Source organism: Prorops nasuta, unplaced genomic scaffold (genome assembly GCF_024137725.1).
Source record: "Prorops nasuta isolate Cenicafe-Biocafe unplaced genomic scaffold, Cenicafe_Pnas_1.2 PNAS00025, whole genome shotgun sequence".
Lineage (NCBI taxonomy): Eukaryota > Metazoa > Arthropoda > Insecta > Hymenoptera > Bethylidae > Prorops > Prorops nasuta.
The window spans coordinates 1,925,831-1,950,913 of NW_027116822.1; the positions used below are offsets into that span (position 1 = coordinate 1,925,831).

At 39.9% G+C, this 25,083-nt stretch overlaps 6 protein-coding genes across 6 annotated transcripts; 4 read left to right on the forward strand and 2 right to left on the reverse strand.

The window, feature by feature from the left end:
* Positions 1-122: 122 nt before the first annotated feature.
* LOC136781977 (nitric oxide-associated protein 1) lies at positions 123-2,763 on the forward strand. Its single transcript, XM_066741034.1, has 4 exons — positions 123-1,531; positions 1,627-2,209; positions 2,294-2,511; positions 2,579-2,763. Exons 1-4 carry the CDS (start codon positions 256-258, stop codon positions 2,761-2,763), a joined length of 2,262 nt encoding a protein of 753 aa, XP_066597131.1. The 5' UTR covers positions 123-255.
* A 109-nt stretch (positions 2,764-2,872) lies between these two features.
* LOC136781979 (spermatogenesis-associated protein 6) lies at positions 2,873-4,993 on the reverse strand. The gene is made up of 5 exons (XM_066741035.1): positions 4,266-4,993; positions 3,716-4,075; positions 3,527-3,646; positions 3,365-3,459; positions 2,873-3,296 (listed from the first exon to the last, which is right to left on the reverse strand). The coding sequence occupies exons 1-5, from the start codon at positions 4,311-4,313 to the stop codon at positions 2,873-2,875; spliced, it is 1,047 nt and encodes a 348-aa protein (XP_066597132.1). The 5' UTR covers positions 4,314-4,993.
* A 594-nt stretch (positions 4,994-5,587) lies between these two features.
* Positions 5,588-17,690, forward strand: Nuak1 (Nuak family kinase 1). Its single transcript, XM_066741033.1, is given in 10 exon segments — positions 5,588-5,734; positions 5,930-6,291; positions 6,711-7,044; positions 7,110-7,557; positions 7,629-9,037; positions 9,109-10,142; positions 10,212-10,248; positions 10,444-10,621; positions 13,931-17,054; positions 17,128-17,690. Coding segments are annotated over 8 exon segments (6,606 nt in total). The 5' UTR covers positions 5,588-5,734; positions 5,930-6,291; positions 6,711-6,723; the 3' UTR covers positions 17,183-17,690.
* Positions 17,691-17,750: 60 nt separating this feature from the next.
* Positions 17,751-18,238, forward strand: LOC136782012 (uncharacterized). Its single transcript, XM_066741113.1, has 2 exons — positions 17,751-17,992; positions 18,057-18,238. The coding sequence occupies exons 1-2, from the start codon at positions 17,751-17,753 to the stop codon at positions 18,214-18,216; spliced, it is 402 nt and encodes a 133-aa protein (XP_066597210.1). The 3' UTR covers positions 18,217-18,238.
* Positions 18,239-18,242: 4 nt separating this feature from the next.
* Positions 18,243-20,711, reverse strand: LOC136782011 (carboxypeptidase N subunit 2-like). The gene is made up of 3 exons (XM_066741112.1): positions 20,223-20,711; positions 19,815-20,147; positions 18,243-19,756 (listed from the first exon to the last, which is right to left on the reverse strand). The coding sequence occupies exons 1-3, from the start codon at positions 20,709-20,711 to the stop codon at positions 18,437-18,439; spliced, it is 2,142 nt and encodes a 713-aa protein (XP_066597209.1). The 3' UTR covers positions 18,243-18,436.
* A 96-nt stretch (positions 20,712-20,807) lies between these two features.
* On the forward strand, positions 20,808-23,857 carry LOC136782048 (IQ and AAA domain-containing protein 1-like). Its single transcript, XM_066741198.1, has 7 exons — positions 20,808-21,106; positions 21,171-21,427; positions 21,482-21,776; positions 21,829-22,406; positions 22,524-22,942; positions 23,057-23,251; positions 23,325-23,857. Exons 1-7 carry the CDS (start codon positions 20,808-20,810, stop codon positions 23,763-23,765), a joined length of 2,484 nt encoding a protein of 827 aa, XP_066597295.1. The 3' UTR covers positions 23,766-23,857.
* Positions 23,858-25,083: the final 1,226 nt, after the last annotated feature.

Genomic DNA, 25,083 nt, shown 5'->3' on the forward strand with positions numbered 1-25,083 from the left:
CTTTATCCTCTAGATGCCGCCAGCTACCAATTCTGTCTCTTGAAGACTTTTAAATCTCAAAGCTGATTGGTTGCTTGATCCACGTGGTAGTGATATATATAAACGTATTAAGTATTAGATATATGAATGATAATGAGTATGGAACTATGGAAGAGATGGAGGTTAATAGTATTTAATTTATAATCTCTTTTAAGGCGAACAATATGTAACAAAAACAAAAGATTCTTTTAAATTTTTGCATATAACCAGTGAAACATGTACAATTCTTCTCATTTATTTGTAAATATTGGAGTTATGTCTTTTACTATGCTTGAAACATCAATTAAATGTCCGTGTTTGAGGTTATATCGTAGTAAATACCTCATGCAAAAATTGACATATTCAAATAATACTAAAAAAGCGTTTGTTAAACCAATAGATCCTAAAATACAGGCCCTTAAAAAAAAAATTATATATTCTGAATATTTAGAAAGTAAGAGATTAAGGCTTGGCTATATAAGAAATATTATGATTAAAAATACTATAAAATTTAAAGAACGAGTAAAGTTAATTAATGAATTGAACAAACCTGTTAGAAGTATTTTTGTTGACCAATTTTGCAATGACCTTAAATCTAAACCACCTGATGAAGAAAACACAAATTTGGAGGAAAATCTTATGATAGATCTACCTTATTCAATAGTAGACAAGTTTAATACAGTAGATCTGTCTGATAAAATTGAGGAAAAAGTTGCCGAAGAAGCAGTTTTATTAAATACAGATTACAAAGATTTATATGAAAAATATTTAGAAGCAAAAGATTCTGGTATTGCTAAAAATATTACTTTTTCTAAGTTTACAGATAGTCATGAATCCTGTTTACAGTTCAGGGATGATAAGATTTGTAACAGAAATTCTAGTACAGATATAAGTGGCATACCTTACAATTGGATGGTAGATTATGAACAATTTAATGATGAAGTTTTATACGAAATAAAAGATATATTTGGAAGTGCAGTATCAGACTCTAAAATTAGTTCAGTACCTTGTGGAGGCTGTGGAGCAAAACTACATTGTAAAGATAAAGCTTTGCCTGGATTCTTAGCATCTGAAATATTTGTTGATAAAACAAATACACAATTAAGGTCCATGCTCTGTCAAAGATGTCATTTCATAAAGTTTTATAACACAGCCCTGGATGTTAAGGTTTCTATAGATGATTATCCTGAAGTTCTCAAAGTGATAAAAACTGAAAAGGCTGCCATTGTTTTGATGGTTGATTTAACAGACTTTCCTGCAAGCATTTGGCCAGATATTGCATCAGTTTTACATCCTTTTACAAAAATCTTTGTAGTTGGAAACAAAATTGACTTGTTACCATGTGATTCTAAACAATTTTTTAACAATCTAAAAATGTCTCTAAAGCAAGCAGTATTGGATTATACAGAAATTAAAGAGAAAAATATTGCAGACATAAATCTTATATCTTGTAAAACTAAATATGGAATTGAACAATTAATAACATCATTGCAAAATAAATGGATTAATAAAGGTAAGTGTATTACAAAATAGCTGTTTTTTGTTTTATCTTTTGTCATATCTGTGAAAACTTCTTTTATAAGGCAAATTGAATCTATTACATTTTAGGAAACGTTTATCTAGTAGGTTGTACCAATGTAGGAAAATCATCTTTATTTAATTCCCTTTTGCAATCTGATTATTGCAAAACTCAAGCTGCAGATATTATTCAGCAAGCAACATCCTCTCCATGGCCTGGAACGACATTACATTTATTGAAATTTCCAATCCTTAATCCTCTCAGATGGAGAAAATTTGAAAGAACAAGAAGACTTAAGGCAGAACAGCAAGCAGTTCATGCTGAGAAAGCGTACAGAGATCAGCAATATAGAATGACTAAAAACCCGGAATATGGAACATTGCAGGGTCATCTTGGAAAAACATTTGAGGAAAATGAAAAATATAAATATCATGTAAGGGAAATAGGACTTCGCGACGATCATCCAGAATACAATTTAGGACGCTGGTGCTATGATACTCCTGGCACTGTTCAGCGAGAACAAATACTAGATTTATTAACCACTGAGGAGCTATTCTTAACATTGCCTGACCAAGTAATATTACCAAGATCATTTGTAGTCTGTCCAAATGAAACTCTATTCATAGCAGGCTTGGGAAGATTGGATTATGTTGAAGGCAATAGATTCATTAGGTATTTATTGTGTTAATTACATTACCTTTATATCACGTATAACTATAAACTATAGCCCTATATAATTATGTTCCAATTTTATAGAGTTACAGTATTTGCGAGTAAGAAGTTACCAGTTTTGATGTGCCATATGCAAGATGCTGATCATATTTATGATACCTTATTGGAAAGTGAGGCATTGGTGGTACCAGTTAATGATAATAAACGTTTACAGGTCTGGCCAGGTTTAAAATCAAAAGATCTATCTATCGAAGGTATCCATGAAAAGACGTCCGCCGCAGACATTGTTTTCTCTAATGCAGGTAAAGTAAATCACATTTTATTACAAATATGAATATTGTTAAGTTTTTTCCTTGTTGATATCTCTAGGTTGGATATCTATCACGCCAATGCAGGAAGAGAAAATTCGTTTGAGAGCGTTTACTCCAGAAGGCAGGGGTATCTATGTAAGAGTTCCAGCACTGTTGAAAAACTCTATAAATCTGAGAGGGAGTAGGATACGATATAGTCCAGCATATCGAAAGGGCAAATCAATCTATGTGACAAGTAAATAGGAAATGCAATCTTTTTCTCTGAACAACCAAATATTCTTATTTAATATACATACTGAAAATTATTCTGTAATTGTAATTTCCACTGATTTTAATCCTTGCTTTCTTTGTTTTATATACAATGACCTTTCGCGCGACATTTGGCTTGTTTATACATTCGTTTGTAAAATTTCTGCAGATTTTCGTAGAAATCAGTTTTTTCATTCATCGTGGGCGATATTCGCGAATTGCACGTTCTACATGGACTGCACGAGTGTCTTTCTCTATTGCAGAAATGAGCATTTCTTTCAATCGTGTCACCCTGCTCAAAAAAGTAACATTTGTACTTTTGACATACTGGACAAGTATTTCGGAAATGTGAACTGCACGAATGGCAATTCTTTGTAGAATTTTGCAAAAGATATTCGTCAATATTCGTCTCCTTTTTCGTGCTTTGGCAGCAATCAGCGGAAGTCGTAGTTCGATTTTGGGATGAGCATGATGAGCACGGATTGTTTGCAGAAGAGCTCTGTACAGAGCTTGACTGTTTGCAGCATCTGAATAAAAAAAATTATTAACATGTCTTTACTGAATTACAGTTGCATATGTATTTTTATGTACCGACATTCTTGAATTATCTTGCAGTTTCCCTTGGCTATGGCAAACTTTTTTTTGTCTTATAATACTCGTTTCCGGTTTTCTATGAATGCAGGTTAAGTTCTGACCAAAGGACAAGCATCTTAATTACATTGAAGAATCCAAAATAAATATATCTATATATATTTACCTTTGAGTTAATCACTTTTGGATTGACAACATACGAGGAAGACTTCCTGGTATCCCAAAGCCCCAAAACTTCTTCAACAGCAGTTTTTGTGGAGAGCTCAATTTTAGGGGACAGGATTCCCTTGAATCAAATTAGTAAACTTTAAGATCAAGAAACATGGTTGCAAGGATAATAAAAAGGGAACCTTACAGGAAAGCATTTAGAAGGTTCCATTAACAAATCTATATCCACACCAGCTACCAGACTCTTAAAAGATGGTGCTGGATAAAGTAAATCCACTAAATTTGTTTGAAATGTAGCTAAAACTATTGGTTGATTGGTTGGTTCTGACCATTGTATCAAATCAGCATACACAAATTCAGAGGCCAAACTTTGCTCCAATTCAGTCAAAGAGGCTACATTGGAGAAGAGCTGCATAAATGTAAATTTATCATGAAACAATAAAGGAAATGCTGGAGTGATTTTGCTGGACTCTTTGATGGATTTGAAAATATTAATTTTTAACGCAATTTTCCCATTTGGACATAACCAAACTCCAGGACAAGTCACCTGAAAATGAAGGAAAACAAATAAAGTACACAAAAAAAATATATTGCTTTATAACATAATAAATTAAACTATGTATATAACTGTCGTTTAAAATAATTATAGAATTGCGGAAAGAAATAGATTCAGATTAACGAACGTTTGAACGTATGACAATTTTGAATAATCATGTGTAATATTTATTTATACATACTGCATGTAAATCCAACTGTACAGTGACACGGAAACCTTTTCCTGCCATCTCTACAAAAATTAATTTCTAATGTAACACGAAACGCGCACTCATAATTAATGATTTCTATTACGGTACTGATCGAAGGGAAGGCAGGATCGTTTTCTTTATTTATAGAAATGTAAAGATTATTTGGAAAATAGTATTCGTCGGTGAAATTTCATGTTTCAAGTGATTCGAAGGAAGGAAAAGTCGTCCTGATAGTTGCCTGGATACAAATAGCAAAACAGAACCGTAGCGTGTATAGAGGTATAGATAGAGTTTGTGTAGTGTAGTTATTGAAACGTTGAAAGGGTAAGTAAAAAATAGGAAGGGGGCATTATTGCTGCTTGTGGCTTTCAAATAGATGGTCAGATGGCGCCGAAATAATTTTGGTTCAAGTTCGGGCGTTTCTTATTCATCATTCCCCGGGTTCTTGTTCTTCGTTCCTCAAGTTTGAAAGTCCAAAATTAGTAAATAAAGATGGTGGCAACGTTCGAGACGTGTGCCATATCGTTGTTCTTGGAAGATGTCTGATAAAATGAGGTGGAAAAGACGTGTGGACACGATTTTTGAGAAAAGTTCGAAAGGTATAGAGACTTAGCAAGATAGTATATTAGAAAAACAATTTAGTCGAAGGTGTAAATAGTCAATTGATAGAAAAACTTGCACCCGGGTCTACGAAGAAGAGGACCGACTGACGAAAAGAGGATATCCTCTCTCCAGAGTTCACGGTAAGGTATTAAACTATTTTTAGATTCTCTTTCTCTATCTCTCTCTTTCTCTCCCCCCCCCCCTCTCTCTCTCTCTCTCTCTCTCTCATCACACTGTAGTCGCTGTAGACTCTCATTCAGAGCTTCTGTCGTTTCTTCGTGCCATCTCCCACCAGTCCGAGAAGAATCGAACATAAAAATTGCTGCCAATCTTGCTTTATACTGCATCGATCAAAACAAACGTCAATGCATTTTTTAAAATTAGCTACTGATTTTATTTATCTTCAAGAACTTACTATAAATCTCGATCAACGGAGAAAAGGGGAGAGACTAGTATTTCTTAAAAATTAATTGTTCTTTATTTTTTTAAAAGAAAAACTGAACCGAGATCTGCTTAAGATTTTTCTCTACAGACAAATAAACGAGCGAAGATTTGTACATCAGCGCTGTAAAGCTTTGGATAGAAAAAAATTGAAATTACAGCCATTAAATATTTTTCCAAGAAAAATTCGATTTGAAAAGTATACATTATTTCGGAGAAGTACAGTTGGGTGTTATTTTTACGATGAATTTGACCGAAGCAATTTATATCTGTGGAAATACTGGCGTGTCTGGTTCTGCAAGTTCAGGGCTGTAAGTTTTATGATTGAGGAAATATGTCCGAATTTGCATTTTCTTTGCAATTGGATAGATGAAGAAGAAGGATAGCCTGTAAATATCAGAATGCTATTTTTATCGGTAAGCCTACATACCAAAGCTTGGCGCCGTTGTATCGGTCGCATATGTACAAACATACATTTACATCGTGCTTTGTTACTTGTTGTTCTTCTACTTAGATTCAGGGACCAATAATTTCTCAGTAGTAAATCATAATGCTTTTTATGTAAACGAACGACAAATTAAAATTACACCTCATATTATTCTTGTTTATAGGGGAATTCATTTGAAGGCGAATTTCGATGATAATCTAAGTAAAAGAGACAAATGGGAGTTATTAGAACGGCAGGGGGCAAAGTTGAGGGTGCTAGCCCCGCTACGTCACGTCTCCGTGTTTGCTAAAAATAACGAAAACGCATGTATTGGGATTGGGCTAAGCGCTACGCTCTCTACAAAAATTGCCTAGAAAGTAATATCCACCGGTCCACCCACGAACCGACCTCTTTCACTTTAGTAGTAAAGCTTCAGTTTACACTAGCCGAGGACAAGATGAAAGTTGAAATTAGCACTGAATTATTCAAAACACCTTTGCACATCCGACACTGAAAGCTAAACCAAGCCGGTCGATTTGTTAATTGGTATTTCAAGCTATTATTAACATTCTTTTTGGAATTTTCTTTTGCAAAATGTTTCCAGGTTTGCCGGATGCTTAAGCAAGGGATTTATGAAGTGCGACGGCATAATAGTGGCCTCGTGTATTCCTCAGACGAAACGTCGTCACCGGCGGCGTCTTCGTCGGCCACCAAAAATAAACTCTCATTCGCGCTCCTTCTCTCTCTCTCTCTCTTCCCTCCCTCTATCTCTTTCCCACCTGTTTTTTTCTTTTTCTTTCCCTCAAATTTGAATTAATCCACCCTCTCTCTTTCAAATCTCAGTTTCCTTTTCCTCCTTTCACTCCCTTTTTCTCTATTTCACTACTACTGCTATAATTCTGAAGAGAAAAGAAACGCAAAACAAGTAGAGCTTTTTAAATTAAACAATACTGTTATTTTTGCAGATAAAACGGCAACATGGTGGTCGGGGAAGCGAGTATCCACAATATAATGGGGGGCATGGAGAGCACGGGGGGTGTGCGACTACACAATCACAAGAGGAAATTAAAACAACGCTTCGACATAATCAAGAAACTTGGACAAGGCACGTATGGCAAGGTTCAGCTTGGCATTAATAAGGAAACTGGCCAGGAGGTGGCGATAAAGACCATTAAAAAATGCAAAATTGAAACGGAAGCGGATCTTATTAGGATACGCAGAGAAATTCAAATAATGTCGAGCGTTCAGCATCCCAATATCATTCACATTTATGAAGTTTTTGAAAATCGAGAGAAAATGGTTAGTAAAATATTTGCATCACGTTTTTCTGTATATTCTGTACTTTTTACTCTCTGTTCTATCAGGTACTAGTCATGGAATACGCAGCAGGTGGCGAACTGTACGATTATTTGAGCGAGAGGAAAGTTTTGTCTGAGCAGGAAGCTCGTCGGATATTTAGGCAAATTGCAACGGCAGTTTTTTACTGCCACAAACATAAGATCTGCCACAGAGATTTGAAGCTGGAAAATATCTTACTTGACCAAATTGGCAATGCGAAAATAGCAGACTTTGGTTTGTCCAATGTATTTGATGGACAGAGATTGCTAAACACTTTCTGTGGTAGTCCACTTTATGCTAGTCCAGAGATCGTCAAGGGCACGCCCTATCATGGACCAGAAGTTGATTGTTGGAGCCTGGGTGTCCTTCTTTACACTCTTGTTTATGGTGCCATGCCCTTTGATGGATCCAACTTTAAACGTTTGGTTAAGCAGATATCCCAGTCTGATTACTTTGAACCTAAAAAACCCTCTCGTATGTCACTAATTATTATAAAACTGTAATAACAGTACAAATATGGTATTAATGGCTGTTTCTATTTTCAGCTGCTTCACCATTGATCAAAGATATGCTGACAGTTCATCCAAGGCAAAGGGCTGATATAGAGAAGATCTGTACTCACTGGTGGGTCAATGAAGGCTATGAACAGAATTGTTTAGATATAGCAGAGGATTTAGCGGCTCAAACGCCAGTCAGACTAGATTTGTTACTCTCTATTGTGCCACAATCTGCGAGTGCTGAGAAACTCGTGGTTGGTGATCAGCAAACTAGTGGAGAAGCTACTAATAATATGTCTTCCGAGACTATAGTGCCTACCAGGTGCCATTCCGTAGGTAGCTTTATGGAGCTGGACCCGTCTGGTTCAGAAATCAGGAGAAGTCTGTTTGAGGATGAATTAAGGGACAGAACACCAGATGCGAAGAGAAAACTCGAGACCACACCGTCTATGGATGAGACTGCAGCTGCTGGTGCCAAAAGAAAAGAAAGTTCCTGCAGGCAGGAAGCTGCTGCCACTGTCAATGAAGAAAGAGAGGCTAGAGCCTACAAATCTACCTCTAGACACCATACTGCTCCAATTCCAAGCTCCATCATTGAGGAAGCTATGGATATTGGTCCATTAACAACAGTGCCAAGTATTTCTATTCGTGAGACTGCTGAATTGAATAAGACAGAAGCTGCAGAGAGTTCCTTGGAATCTCCAAAGGATAACCAAAGTCAAGTAGATAAGCTCCAGGAAAATGAAAAGTCAGTGGATAAAGGTAAAAAGACAGTCTCCAAGTGTATAAATATTGCTGCTGATGTTAAAGAGGACATCGATATTAATACCTCAGCGGCTGATAATAATAATATTTCACTAAACAATCTTAGTAATATAGATATACCTACCAACGAAATAAAGAAGGTGAAGGAGAAATCTGTGTCGATGGACGTTGAGCCTCCCACCAAGCCAATGGAGAGAAGGAGATCGAAAATTTTTGAGACAGCAGAGAAGTTTAATCAAATTGCATCGAGTTCAGAGCCTGAGAAACCCAAAAAGATCTTCATTCCAGGAGTGAACGTTGGTGGTGCAAAACGTGCCTTTGAACGCAAGGCTAGTCTCTCTTCGATCACTCCTCTTCCAACTGTTAAAGCAAATACCTCGAAAGTTATCATTGATGTACCTCAAGATAAAAAACAGGAGAAGAACGAAGGTCAAGAAGGTCATGATGAGAGTAAGAAGGAGGACGCGAAAAAAAGAGCGGTTGATATTATTTCTGGTGCTATTGGCAAGCCACCTGTGCAGAAGAAAATCAATGGATCACCTCCTGTTACTCCACAGACTCAGGACACGAAAAAATTGGGACTCAAGATACAAATAGCTCCCAACGACATTAGAAATGCCACTATTTCTGTATCGACACCTGTTACTACGAAATTTCAGTTTGAGGAAAAAACAGCTGCTCCGGAAGCTACGGTAGGTCATCTAAGAAAATTTTTTATGCTTCCTAAATAATTAAAAACTAATCTTTTTACGATTCCTTGCAGATATCGAGTACAATTGAGAATGAAAATAACAATGTGCCAGAGGACGAGCCAAAGATGTCGAGTAAAATGGAGATAACCTTGAAGAGCGCCACTTTGCCAAGGCAAAGAAAGACAAGTAAAGCGGAGATAACATTATCAGGAGTGAAGCCATTTGAGAGCCCAGCATTCAAATCAGAGGTAGAGGCGAAGATAGACGCTTTTCAGCCACAAAAACTGAGAACTCAGAGGTCCGAGATCGCTTTCCCAGTGGCTGCAGCTGTACCACAGGCTCATAGGAGTTCGAGCTTGGAACCAGAAGGACGAATGAGGGCAGCAGTGCCAAAGGAGAGGATCATTCCTATCCATGTGGAGCCTGGTCACGAACCTCAGCAACCAGCTCACACGACCACCCCACCACCGAAGCCACCGATGACACAAAGATCTATGTCCCAAAGATCTAGCTCGTTATCGAGACAATCTACAGCTGAATCCGACACTGATACCACACTAGGGTCAACGTCAGCTGGGCCTGAACCAATTAGGAAAAGCCCTAGGGAGTATATAATCCCTATTGCTGTCGAGGGGGGTGGCTATGTCACTCCAAGGTCAGGTAGCGTAGAACCAGAAAGCAATGCCAGCACTCCTACCAGCAGCACTACAGCAACCTCGAGGCCCAGATTTCCCAGACCAAGAAGAATGAGTTCCTTGCTGTCTGATGCCAGTGAGGACGAATCTCCATTCTCCACACTGCACAGAGACAGCGAGGATCTTTTGCAGCGACACATGCATCGTCTCCGAAGTTCCCGCCCTTTGAGACAACCAGCTGAACATGCAGATAGTCTTTCCTCCGGTGAAGAGGACGATGACGACGACGGCTTCGAGCTTTTGACTGCTGAAAACCTTTTCTCCACCTTGCTCTCAAGAGTTAGAAGCTTGACCCAAAGGCTAAACGTTGATGAGAACCGAACTGCTGGTTTTCCCACTAGTAGATTACTTGGCAGGCTTGGCTCCAATTCACCACAGACTTTTTGGGGAATGAACAAACCCCTCTCTAGGTAATCTCGTCAAACCACCCTCTTTTATTTCAATCTGCTTTATTGTCAATAATTATAATATTGTGCAAGCTACGAGAGCTACGTCGAAACAAGGACGACAACGTGAGTCCAATCTCGAAACAAAGCAGCCACTTTAATTTCACTTGATTATTATCAACACAAATTTACTGTACAATCCTCGCTTGCTCGCTTTTGCTATTTAACCATTCGCAATTCATGCTTACCGTAAAAACAAACTCAACTTATTACAGTAGTTTAGATCAATGAAATGGTTGAATATTAATGACATAAAATTAACGAGTTTTCTATTGTTCCAAAAAGGCTGTCGGAGTCGCCGTTCAAACACAGCTTCAGTCGGGACTCTGATATTTTCTCCAGGAAGGACTCTGCTAATTCTACCAATCCTGCCAGTCCCAACAGCCCCGGCACCGCCTCCAGAAGTAGCGTTTTTGATATTGGAAGCAACACTCTGCCAAGAGGTGAGAGTCGTAACTGGAAGCATTTCTGTGGAACCAAAAAATTAGCTGAAATCAATGGATCAATCCACTGTGAAATGTTCGCAAAACAATTCATGTTGTATGGACATTTATCACGGTTTCGTGGAAGTTCGTGTTGAGATGCAGATTAACAGTGAATTTCTGCCGAATCGTGATGCTGTCACTGATCAAGAATTTTTCAGTGTTAGATAATGCTGAATGGTTTCAGTACATGCATCTCCTAGTACCACTTAGCTGTTGTCGAGTCGCTGATAGACAGAGCACATCTTTCTTTTTACCTCTATTTATCTATTACTGTTGATCTTTTTTCCAACATAGTATTTCTTTTGACTGCCTGACAATGTTTTGCAATTGTTGGTATACTAACACACTTTAGAATAATTGTATGGTTCTAGTTTTGGCAAAGGTGGGTAGATTTTGACTTTCCTCTCTCTTACTTAACCAAATGAAAGTAGAAAATAATAATAATAATCGCACTCTCAGATTTACACCTACGGTGTCAGTTCTATTGTTGCTAATACTGTGCACCTCCGTTTAATAGATTTTCATTAATTAGCAGCTTATTATTGTTATTTATTAGAACGCGCAGCTACGCTAATTGCTATTAGATTCGCACGTTACACGACGAGAAGGGAGAATTGAAAATTCAAGTCAAGCCGGACATGGAGAACTTTCAAACTTTCCTTAACTTTAACATGTTTTATTTTGCTCGATGAATGCGTGCAGCTCTGCACACGATTCATCGTACAAAATAAAAAATATTATTTAAAAAGAATACTTACGTTACACAATTCAGCAATATTCGAGGTAGAAGCTCGAGTCGATTCGATCAGTTGTAAAGCCGCCTCTCGTGTTAAATTATAAACCAAAAAGTTGAATTAATCCTACTTCCAATAATCAGATTGAACCGTTATAAATCAGTGTCAAATACATGAAAAGCTCACTATGCCTGACATAGAACCTTATAATCTAGCTTAATATTTGTCATGGTTTTTGAATTATATCATCCTGTAACACCATTGTCAATTTTACATACGAGTATATATAGTATACATATTTTTGTTCATTCTTTTATCTTACATGATTTTACCTAGCGTCTACTAAAGTTTAGAGCATGACTGCACAAATCCAAGTACAAAAAGTATGAAAAAATTAAGTTATCCATTCTCCACTAGAAAAAGATTGATTCATCACACAAATTCATTAAGCATTATTTTTCACGTCTATCGTCGACTCTTCAATCAGTGATTCAGTTGCTGGGATATGCTAGAATACTATATTTTCGGTAAACACAAATCGTTAAGCCTTTTTGCATCAACTATTGCCTATTTTGACAATTTGCTTGGTTTCGTGTAGTTTTTTTGCTGTTTGTCATGAATCGAAGTTGGTTGAGAGAGAGAGAGAGAGAGAGAGAGAGAGAGAGAGAGAGAACCACTTGTGTAGTAAAATGAACAACCGAAAATATAGTATGTAAAATATCAGTAGCTGTGAAATGTTTAAGCACTTGATTGACGGTCTTTTATAACGGTTGTTGCAGCGACCGTACGAGTGACTCTACGTAGGCGGGCTGACGGTAATCCCCAGTAAACAAAAAGTTAGATACTACGACGCCAAAAGAAAATCAGAAAATCTCTCATCGGATCACACACACTCTCAATCCCAGCTAGTTCGCTTAGACAATTTGATTCTATGGCGACATCGTTTAGGCTTTTCATAGCTCGAGGAAACCTTGGAGAAAGGAGAGGCTAGAGACAATTTTTATATTCCTCAGAAAAATATTTGCCTAAAATTGTAAAAGTCCAAACGACGAGGCTCGCACCAATATCTTGTAAGGTGCGAGCCTGCCACTTTTGTTCGCAAGCCTTTCGGACTATGATTTATTCCTAACTGTGTAGAATGTTTTCGTTATAAGTATTTCAATGTGGTAAGTACATCTCCATCGGTGTGATAAATGGAATAAGTCATACCGAATCTGCTCAAAAGTACACGACGATCACTGGTTGTTGCCATGCTGTCCATGAGACGGATTAACTTTGTTGTTGTACATGACGAGAATTTTTTATATATATTATATATATACTATATATGACACTGTTAGGTGCGGCAGGGAAGAATATTTTGCCAATTATTAGTAAATCACTGAACCAAGTTTTTCCATTTCTATTCTTCCCCGCTGTACGAACTTTGCAATTGTATTCTGCAAGCGGAAGCTAACCCTTGTCTGAAGTGGCTGATCTTTGTTGTGTTTTAAGAGTTTAAATAACAGCCTTTTATTATTTTATATTGTCACAGCATGCTTTGATATGCTAATACGTACTGCGTACTTATTTAATATTTAAGTAAAATAATGCACCAATATTTAATGAGTTTTTACGATCGACTCATTTAACAAATTGTGATCTTTGTTCGTTATTCGTTGAGACAGCCGTAGTAGTCGACACTCGACTCTTTTCTTCGATCTTCCCTGTAAAATAAAATAAGATTTATGTGGAATATTATAAGTCGAGATTAGTCGTCTAATATCTGCTGTCTTCGTGATAGATACGAAATTACGTGCATGTGATTGTTAAATGAGTATAAGCTGCTCCTTATTAGAAATTTAACATTGATATGTTTTGCTACCGGTGCATATTTTCAGAGACACTTTACTGACGTGTCGATTATAAAATCTTCCAGTATTTTAAGTCATATAGCCTCGATGATGCTCGAGTGTATGCCGAGTCAGATCAAAATGATTATAAATCATGCGACTATCCGTAAAGCGCAATTGAGCTCGGACATCCATGGAATATTATAAGATTTTGTCAAAAAAGCTGTGTGACACAAATAGAAACAATTTTGCATGGATCGTTCGGCTTGATTAATCGATGACTTTACCAAAGGATCAGCGAATTAGCATCGAACAATTTGAAAGTAATTACTATGCGTGCACTATAGTATAAAACACATGCATCGAAAACGATCGATCGATTATTGTAAGTATATGCATTATAATTAACGAATCTTCAGTGATAACCCAATAATACTCAGAGAAACTGTATTGATTCGATCGATTTAGACGAATATGTTTCCATCGTAGGGACAGTCGACTAAATTTGATGCGCGAGTAAAGTTTATTTATTGATCTTTCGATAGAATTTTATAAGGAAGTTTAATGTATTTAACGGAGGAATAAAGGAGTGTAAATACCGAATAAGAACGGTTAATTTGTTTAGTACGTAATTTCGAGAGAAAGCGAGAGTCGGAGATGTTAATTACGTGCAGTGACTGAAATACGTTAAATGTTTTCAGATAAAATAGAGGACGAGGACGTAGAAGCTGAAAAGGCGCAAATGAGGAGGGAAGCAGAAGAAACGTTGCAGCAGAGCTTCACACCCAGCCTGGCGAGAAGACTAAGCAGGCAGTTTATCGAGCAGACCAGGCAATCCTTGCCTAGATCACCATCCATGCCTAGGGAAAAACTTTACTCAGCCAGCAGCAGCAGCAGGGACTCCTCTCTGAGTTTGGACCATCAGAACAGTAGTTCTACGATTATGGAGCAACAGCCTGTATTTCGTTCAAGGTCAATTGAACGAAGAATCAGGAGAGCCAACAGCCTGCTGGAACCAAGCACTAGATCCAGCAGCTGCGAATATCGATCACCCAAGAGATCCATCAGTCTCTTCGACGACGACGACTATCATCATCATCATCTGTTACCCTATACACCCAGACAAGTAATGACCTTGGGGAGAAAGTATAAGGATCCTGAGCAGAGAAGCTTTCACTCTTATCGCACCGAGAAGATTCAGGAAGAACCTGCGGACGATAATCTGGGTAAAGATCGAAACGACAATGACAATCAAGAGAATTCAATCTCAGAATACACCTCAGTCTCTGTTTGCAATTCCACAACCAATTTGGGCGATACATCGAGCATTTCCAAATCGTACGAGACCTCGCCCACTGATTCTTGCTCGAACATGACCGATGGGAAGTATTATAAGAAGGACTGCACGAGGAATTTTGAGAACAGACTCCTGGCAGCCGAGAATCTTATTAAAGAGTCCAAGCTAAAAAATCTTGGAACTCAGAAATTCAATCCTAATCTGAATTGTAATTATCAAGATAACGAAAAGTGCGACAAGGAGTCATTAGACGTTATCTCTGAGAGTAGCGCGATTGGAAAGAGGCGCGGCAGTTGCATTCCAAGCTTGAGACTAAGATCTGGATCTTTGGGCAGGGAGGCGTCGTCCAGTCTTGGCAGTGCTGACCGTAGGAAATCTTACGCTGCGTCGCAGGATGCTCTGTCGATGAGAATCTCGCCAGAGAGGTCCATTTTGAGCAAATTTTTCAGACCGAGCGGTAGCAAGGACTCGGAGCCCAGGGAGAGAGCTTCGAAGGATAAACCGAAGCAACGTAGAATCTCCAGATTTCTCAGGCCAGACTTCTTTGACACACCGAGGGAAGAGAGCAAGTATGTGAAGGAGAAAGAGGCTCAAAAAGCTGCAGAGAACGAAAGAAGGAAGTCTAGATTTATGAAGAAAAAGACTGATGATAATAAGATCAACAGTGAAGTTTCTGTATGCGCGGAGAGGCCTGAGAAGGAATTGAAGAACGTTGCGAATAATCGTTTGAGGAAGGATAAATCTGACACATCGTCGTCGGAGGACAAGTCCAAGAGAGACGTGGGTCAAGTTATAGAGACGCAGAGTTCGAAGAGTAGTTTTCTGCATTCGTTGGAGAAGAAGCTGGAAAAATTCAGATCCAACGAAGAGCAAGCAAAACAACAATCAATTGCGAATGGCTGTGGGGCATCTGTAGAGCCAAACATTCGGTTCTCATTGCGAGAGAGCTCTGCACCACCAGTAAACAATCCTGGAACTGAGTCTAAAGAAAATATAAAACGTGCCACTAGTGTCGAGGACATCTCTGCGAAAGCACCTCCCAATTCGCCAAAAAGCAGAGTATCGACGGTTCTTGGTCTATTCAAAAACGAATCCAAACAGAATGCAACCAATGGAAAATCACCAAGTGCCATTTTAAGCAGATTGAAAAAGTCACCTACTAAATCAGTCAAGACTGAGGAAGAAGCTCCGTCGAGTAGTAAAATACCAACGAAATTAAGCAAAACTGATAGTAAAGTTATTAAAAGGAGGATGGATGCTAAAAATTCAACAGATAAACCTGTGGTGATTGACAAAAAGTCACCAACTGCCAAAGAGAAGCCACAGAAAGTATCGTTGGATAAGAAACAAGTGGAGAAAACTGTGAAAAAGAAAAATATATCAGCGTCAGAGGAACCTGAGAAAAAAACAAAGAAAGTGCCAAGAACAAAAGGAAGCACAGAGAAGGAAGAAGATGCTGATGGTACAAAAAAGAAGAGGATAGTAAGAGCAGTGAAAAGGGTGGTGAAAAAATCGTCGGATACTTCATCCGATAGTAAATCAGAGGAAGCATCAGGGTCAAAGGAAGCAGGAACGTCAAAGGATCAGGATAAAGAAAAAGAGAAACCAGCCAAATCAAACGAGCGTAAGCAAAGTAACGGTCAAAATCTGAAATTGGATTTGTCAAAAATTCCACAGAAAACCTCGAGGAACGTTACTCCGAAGCGAGAGATAAGACCGAGGAGTTCAGAATCACCTAAGAAACCTATTGAACGAAATAACGATGAATCAATCGAGTCTTCGTCAAAGGTAGCAATGAAACAGCCTCAAAACTCAAATGTACATCCGCCTAAGAGTCCTACTCCAGTGGAGGAAACGGAGAGTTTTGACTCGTGGTCCATTTGCTCGGCTGATTACGGTCAGCACAGGAGTGAGCAAACCTCACCAACGCAGGGACAATTCACTAACCCTGCTGGTACTAGTCTAGAATCCGTAATAGATAGAATTAGGCGTAAAAGCTTCTATTCGAGGTTCAACGACAGGAAACGAGCTTCCTTGACGGCTCCACCTCCTGGTGTCAGTTTGCCTTCCAGTTCATTCTCCCGAAAGTACAGTCTCAACTCTCCAAGGGAATCTAATTATAAGAGGTCGAATGGCGATAGAGGCAGATATTCGGACAACGTGACAACTCCTTATAGCAGCACAGAAACATCGTCTTATGATCCGACTTTCAGGTATCTCAGATCTCCAACCTTTGATTCGAATACTCGTAGGAGATACCAGCAGCATGGCAATGAGGTTTATTCGGATGACCTTGGAAGCTTTTGCTATAGGAGTAGCCTTCTAAACGGTACTGATCCGTACTCGTGCAGGACTCTTGCTGCTACTCTGCCGAGAAAGTTTACCTCTACTGTAAGCAGCAGTGGTAGTGATCCAAAAAGCGTACAATATTTCCAGGAGTTACTAGCTCCATTGTCGAATGAGAGACGCGAAAATGGATATCACAGTGAGAGCTTAGCTGGCGATTTTCAGGGGGATCAACTAATCAGGTATTCATTTGAGTATGTAATATTCTTCACGATTATGAGTAAGATACTAATTTTGGTTTTTCTTTTCTTTTAGGAGCGTACGCCGTTTCACAGATACCCAAGATACGGACCCGTCGACTGCAGATTAATTATGCGATAGGAGATATCTATAGATAGTTCTTCCAGGTGTTTATCTATAGTCGTCGTTTTGTTCCTTTTTCTTTTATATTTGATTTTTATTTATGTGTCTATTACTAGTCTCTTGACGGTGCCATGGTGCCTTTGCGCCCTTCGTGTCTAGTCCTTATTTACCGAGATACCTCGCTGTAGCGCGTGCTTCAAGCAACGTATTTAATCATTTTAGTGAGTGCTCGATTCTTTTCTGCTTCTGTTCGTCCAAAGATTTTAGAATGTTTATTTATTATAATAATGCATATAGCAATGTTTCGAAGCGCGCGTGTTTTATGGTGCCTTAACGACGGATAAACAACGCTTGTTTCTTCCTTCATCTATGCTCTTGTGACGATATTGCCTAAGTGAGATTTTTATCAATCGCATCACCACGCACACACGAGAACTTCTGACTGATTTACCGTTGTGTCTTCCGCTTGTTATGTATGTGTTTTCTATCGATATACATATTTTAAAATAAATACAACAACAAAGTGCATTATTTATAATGAAACCTGATAAAATCTTGTCACATACTTGGTGAACATGGATCCTCGTATGATCCGTACTCTTACTGAGAGATACGAGAAGGAAAAGAGATTTATCAGACTACAGGAAGAATTTGTACTCGCGTCATTAACGAAACCCTTAACTGGGAAATTCTATGCCAGACACGATGCTGCCGATTCCTCAAACGTACATCAACGTTATCTAGATTTTATTTTACGACGAGATTATCAAACTCCAAAAGATTTATACAGTTTCAGACCACCATGTTTAAATATGGAGTAAGTCTGATTATCGCCATTTCATCGTGTACAGGCATACGGACTTGAAAACATTGATTTTTAGATACGGCTGGTATCCAACCACCCTACTTCCCAAAACGAGTGACGTAAGATTCCATTTTCCCAGAAGGCAGTCGGACTTTATTTCCAAGGAAATCCAAATAAAGAAGTACGAGCAAAAATTAGGCACAGAGAAATTCCATGGTGTGCCATTCGTAGCGTGACATACGCTATCGCATAGATATAGTATACTCTTTATTCGTTGACAAATTGCATAAAATTAAAGTATTGTATAAACAGAGCAACAAAATTAAGCTTATATATATTACATTAGTACTACTATACATAGATTAGGCATTCAGGTTAAAGCTCCCATGTGCAAAAAGAAACTAGGGAAAAATTGGAGTTGACTAGCAGTTTTGGCTGATTGAAAAAAAGATCAGATCAGACTTTAGTGGTAGCCAGCAATTTGATGTAACGAGCCTTGTGAGTGATCTCGAATTCCTGAGCTGGTAAGAAGCACTGTGGGGGAGCGGCTATCGCGTTTGCCGGTGGGTGTCTCCGTTTTTTCATGGTACTACGAGTCAACAGACCAACGGTGAGCAGAACGGCGCCGGAAGCACCGACAACAGCCAAAATTATCAGGTTAAATTTCTGTTTAAACCCTTGCACCTCGACGCATTTAGAATTTCCATTTTCATCGTTAGTAAGACTGGCACAGACTTTGTACCTGCCAGGTAGAGAAACCGGCAGAGTGACAGAGGCAAGGCTACAGTTAAGTTTGCGAGTATGAAGGAGTATGGGCACGACAGACTCCGTGTTGAAGAGTAAAATGGACAAGGTACAAGAGGACGATGGAACTGAGAGTGTGACATCTACACTCAACAATCCTTGATCCGACACGTTAACGCGTACCTCGTTGATAACGTTAGAATCGGTAGCATTTTCATGCACAATGACGTCGCTGCAACCGAGACCAAGGTCACCGGTCGTCGTCGACGACGAGGGGAGGATCACAACGCAGTAGCGATACTGGTGTCCAAGTTGTAGTCTCGGCACAAAAGAATTCGGTACGAGTACAGGAAGGGAACAAGGATCCCTCATAAGGGTAGAATCGCAGTGCAAAGGACTGGATCCAGTTTGTATCTCGTTGTCGCCGATCGTCTCGTAGACGATCAAGGTGTCGCAAGTGTAGCGTTCCTCCGTGCAAGGTTCAACTTGCCACAGTAGCCTCATCCCTGTTGACTTTTCATACTGGTATTGCTTTAAGGTGAGCTGCGTCGCGGCTATAGCAGCTGTATTTCTACTATTACTACTTGGCTCTCCGCAGAGAAGGCTTCCAGTTGACACCTGGCTTAGGATACCGTTCTCAAGGGCTGGAGGGGTAGCGCAAACTGCAGAAGCCTTGTCCTCTTCACTAAGGCTAGAATTGCTCAACCAATTAGCAAACTCCAATAGGGTGCAATCGCAATTCAACGGATTGTCTGCCAGCGACAATCCTTTCAGGTCCAGCCTCTCGCTAGGTAGGTCGCTCGAGATCATCGTTATGTCGTTGTCGTCAAGTCTCAGTATCTCGAGACTCATCAAAGGCACTATCAAATCGCTAGTCAATGACCATAAGAAATTGTGGCTCAGGTTCAAACTAATAAGATTGTCGAGGTGAGCCAAAGACGCGCTGGACACTGCCACTATATGATTATTAGCCAAATCAAGACTCGTTAATGTAGACAGGTTTTTAAAAGAGTGGTCCTCTAACACGTCGATCTGTAAGAAAGAAAATGTGTTTAGAATAAAGTCGACTGTTCAGATAAAAACAAATTACCTGATTGTGACTAAGATCAAGGTAGGTAAGACTTTTGAGACCCACCAAGGCTCCCTGACTAACGTTTACTATTTTATTATCAGAGACACTGAGCGAGTGCAGCTTTGGCATTCGAGCAAGAAAATTTGGTCCCAGGGGACCCAATAAAAGGTTGCTTGATAAATCCAATTCCTCGAGATTGCGAAGACCTCTCAATGCGGACAATGCAGAGATGCTCAGTCTGTTCCCTCTCATTCCAAGAACCCTTAAAGCTGTTAGAGAGGCGAACGCCTGGGGTGACATTTGCGTTAAGAGATTTTCGCTCAGATCGAGGTTCGTTAGGTTCGACAAGCCCTTAACAAAGATTGATTTAAATTACAAAGCTTCTTTCCATATGATTACAATTATCTAAAATACCACTTTGCTTACTTTGAAAGAATTAGCTTGAAGAGTGCGTAACTTATTGCGAGATAAATCCAGTTGTTCAAGCTCCAGTAGGTTTCCAAAGGCAGCCGTTGGAACGACTTCCAGAAGATTGTTTGGAAGCCCAAGAGCTTGTAGAGGTCTTGCCAGCGAATCGAAGGCGCTACCATCCACTCGTTTCAGTTCACCCGACGAAAAAACCAGGCCCAACAGACTGACTTTCTCCAGAAAACCTCCAGGTAGATACGAGATTCCCGTAACGGTCAGATCCAAAACCGAGATCGTTCCTTTACGACTGTTTCGTAAATGCTCGCCAATTGCTTCAATAGCTGTAGCATCACCGGTACATCTCAGGGTATGCGGAAAATCGCACGAGCATTCCATGCCGGTTCTTGTGATCTTCGGACACTCCCACGCAGCAGCAACCTGCTTCCTCATTATTATTGCGAGGACGAGCGGGACTAGCGCGCTTTGCCATTTTCTTCTTGGCGGCATTCTGCTATCGAACAATCGAACCACAAACAAATGACTCCAACTCCAACCTAAGTCTTGCTGTCCGCCTCTAGCAGCCACTAAATTATCCGTTCTTCAATGTCATTCGCATACTACGACAAATTATGGCTCCGGACGAGAAACGACCTAGAGAAGATTCTGGCACTGGAGCGTAGTCACCAGGAAGCACCACCTATAAAAGAAAAACGAGCTGTATTAAATTTTCTCTTACCAACCTATCTCAAATACAAACACATCGTTCAGAATCTGGTGATGTGCCACGATGCCACTGTGCATAGTCAGTACAGAGAATGTATGAAAAATTTTCTGGAACGTTGTATAGCAAGGATGCTTGAATTCAAGAGAGAAATTCTCAACAAAGAATTTTCTGATTACCTGTCAGTCTTCGAATCAATGAATCAAAGGAACAAACACTCATTGAAATGTTTCCTCTTTCAACAGTTGGCCAGACCATCATATGGTGAGATTGAAATTCACTCCTGATGACCTGAACATTCCTCCTCCAAGATTCGTCAAAGGTCCTGCAGAACAACGACGGAAATTTCTCGAGGAGCTGATTGATGATGCATTGGCAGATGAGGAGGAAACCATGACTGTATCGACGTTGGAAATCCCAGAGGTGATAGACAAGAAGAAGGCTTCTCTCATGTTGCAGAGCCATGAAAGAGCCAGAGTGGCACGAATCATTGCCACTGATGGTTCGTGAGAGACGAAGCTTTTTATCGCTCCCCTCTCTTTACTGGAACTTATAGATACAATTGCTTCCTTAGCCAAGAAAATATACGACTATCGACGGAAGAAAGCAATGGAAGCCTCGTACACGATGCCAGTTGGAAAAAAAATGACAAGATCAATGCAGGAGAAGGCTGCGTTGAAGATTCAATGTGCCTGGAGGGGATATCTGGGGCGAAAAGCGGCCAAGCAAATCCTAAACAATCTGGAAAGTCTCTTGGGGATGAATCTGCGTGAAAGAGACGAAAGTATCTTCGAAGTGGATCGTCAAATCTTGGACAATAGATTGAAAGCTTGTTTGGATCGCGACGAACAGTATCGTCAGATCATCCTCAGGGAAAGAGAGAGGGTAAACAATCGAGTAAAGTCTCTATCCTTCTCTTTTAACTCCCACTTTCCTCAACCAGCTCCTGGAAGTGAGAGCTCCAATCATGCTGGAGGAGATTTGCGAGGAAATCCGTGAGTGGTTCAATGTCTGGTACAAAAAAGTTGGATTTTTCGGTCCTTTTCCACCGGAAAAGCAAGGTGGGACTATCCTGATAGTGACTGAAGAGGAACCAACTCCTGAAGAATTCCTGAAAAAATCACAAGATAAACAGGAAGTTCCGGAAGAAACAAATAAGAAGGACGAGAAGAGTAAGAAGGGCGAGGAGGGTTGGAAAATGAGCAAAAGCAAAAATCTCGAAAACCTGATACAGACGAACCGTGAATTTTTACTCAATTATGGGACTTCGCCTGGTCTCTCTTCTTGTCTTCTGGATAAAAGGAAAATTAAAAACTTTTATATGGAGCTGATAATCGGTGATATTTGTCATGATATGCATCTGGAGATGAGAAGACTGGCCGATGATAAAATGAGAATCGAGTGGGACCTTTTAAACGTCCGTTTAAATAAACTGCACAAGAAAGACGTGCCAACCTGGAAAAATCCCACTTGGAAAAAGGGTTAGCAAGGCGTTTCCTTTTACGGCTCGACCGGTGGTGGGCGAGCTTGCGCCTCCATCGTTCGTTATGCATCGCGTTTCAATTCGAAGGCAAATGCCTGTCGTTTTACATTTGCAGGTAAGAGGAGAAACGCTGCTGGCCAGAGCAAGAAGGGTAAGAAGCAAGATAAGTTTGCCAATGTTCCACCGAAGGACCTTTTTGACGAACTGGCCAGATTCAGGATCATTAGAAAGTATCCAGCTACGTATCTGAAGGATTGGCTGGGCGATTACGCCTATGCAAATTACGAGGCACGCTTGGAGTTTCGACCTCACGAACATCGAATCGGTGAAGTTTGCCAGCCCCTCGTGGACAACTGTATTCTTCCTCTTGCTTCCACAGAGGCTCATGCAAACGCTGTGTTGACAAAGGCTGTGGCGATTTGTGGTGCTCCTCGTACGGGAAAGACATTTCTCGTAAATGCTATAGCTACAGAAGTTGGAGCCCTCTTGATAGATTTGTCACCACAAAATCTAGTCAAAAAATATATCCAGCCCGCTGAACCACAAAATCTAGTCAACAAATATATCCAGCCCGCTGAACCACAAAATCTAGTCAACAAATATATCCAGCCCGGTGAACCACAAAATCTAGTCAATAAATATATCCAGCCCGGTGAACCACAAAAATTAATGGATGCGATCAATAAAGTGGCTCGATATTATTCACCAACGATCGTTCTCGTCGATCCAGGTGAAAAGCCTTGGTTGAAGAAGATCACTCCTGAGGAAAAGGCTACTCTTCAGCCAAATAAATTCACCAAACAAATTGAGAAATTTGTCAAGGGTATCAAGGCTGGTGACCAGGTAACTCTATCTGAACGTGTACTTCCCAACGATCTTCTATGTATATACACAATGCCTTTACTTCTCTTTTCAGATACTTTTCTTGACGACGTCATCCGAGCCCTATAAAGCAAAAAAACCGTACATAAAACTCCACAATAAATTCATCATTATCCCTGACTCAGATTACAACAGTTTATACATATTGTACAAGTATCTGTTTTTAAAATATCCTGGCCTGGATAAGAATATCGACGTCTCCAGCTTGGCCAAGGAGTCTATAGGGTATCCATTGAATGTCGTCAAGGAAGCAGTGGAAAAAGTTCTCTGCCTACGTCGCAGAATCACTTTCAGGTCAAAGCCGTTCTCCCAGTTGGAGATATTAGATGAGCTACTGAAGAATAAACCTGATCCAAAAGCTGCCAAGCTGTTTGATAAATTTAAGAATAAACTTCCCATTAATAAAAAGAGGCTGAAATTGTTCAGGAATGAAGAAACAGCTTACAAGGTAGCCCTTGCTGCCAGGAAGAAATAGCGGTAGAAGAATCGATTTCATTGATCAATCAAATGTATAAAAAATTTATAATAACTACACATACAAATGTTGAACTGGAAATTTTGAAATTGTTGAATATTGAAAAAAAAGTTCTGGGCGAAATCTTTACTGCCTTCAAGAAGCACAGCGGCTGATCAATTAATATAATTGACCAATCCACTATATGTAACATGTATAATATTGTACACGTATAATTGTTTCATTGGCATACCTGCCTGTGGATTTTTCCAGCGAAGGAAAGTACGGTACGGAACGGATCGGCCCACACGTTGGCCGCATTCGTGCCCGTGTCCTGAACGCACGTGCGAGTTGCGACACACGCGCACTGCGGAGGGTTTAAGCGGGACCAGCGGGGCCAGCCACCCACGCTGGAGAGCCGCAAGCCGCGTCGTGAGAACACTTCGCCAACGTAAAATTAACGTTTCTCTTGCTAAAAATTATTCCCATCCATTCATAAAGAAACACTGTATTATTCTTTTGCTTTGGAGTCCGTAACAATGCACTTTTCCATACAGTCGACGTTATCACGTATAGTAAAATCCTCCATGCTTCCTGTTAATGATAAGAGACGATTAGAAGAGAGCACTGACAATATGAGAAGTGAGTACCGGGCGGTGCGAACGGTGGATACCGATTACTTGTGTCTGGGGACAGAGCTCACACAGAACGGTCCCCCGCCCCTTGACTGTCTCTCCTCGGTTTCCACATAGCATAGCCATGTATGGCACACACGCCGCCAGTCCAGCACGACGTTTTCTCTCTCTCTCTTTCTTTCTCTTTCTCCTTCCTCCCTCTTACCTCACGCCCACTTGCCAGTTACGGTTGCCCGTTGCGGACTGCGGTGAGGCGGTTTTCCCCCATCCAGAGACAACGAGTGGGCCCAAAACACCACCGTACTGCTGAAAATAAACCGACAAAATTCAGTAATACACATTTTCATTATTTCTTGCAAAATGCTTCACTTACCTTCTTATTCATGAGTATCCATAGAGGTCGGCAAAAAATGGACAGCTTTCTGGTTGATAAATAAAAATTGCTGCGGGCTATGGGATTAACCATGGAGGAGCGAGAGCTCGGCCGGTTCAAGCGGTGTACAACTTTTTGCGCCCATCCGCTACTACTGCAATCCTTTTCAACAGAGGATATACCGTGTGAACAGTCCGTCTTCCATCGTTCTCCTCTCGATGCTAGAAGAAAAATTCTTTATAAATTCCATGTAGTATATATTACAAGGCAATTAAATTATTTATGAAAGAAACGAGAAATTCTTTCTGCCACGCCACTTTGCCCACTTTGC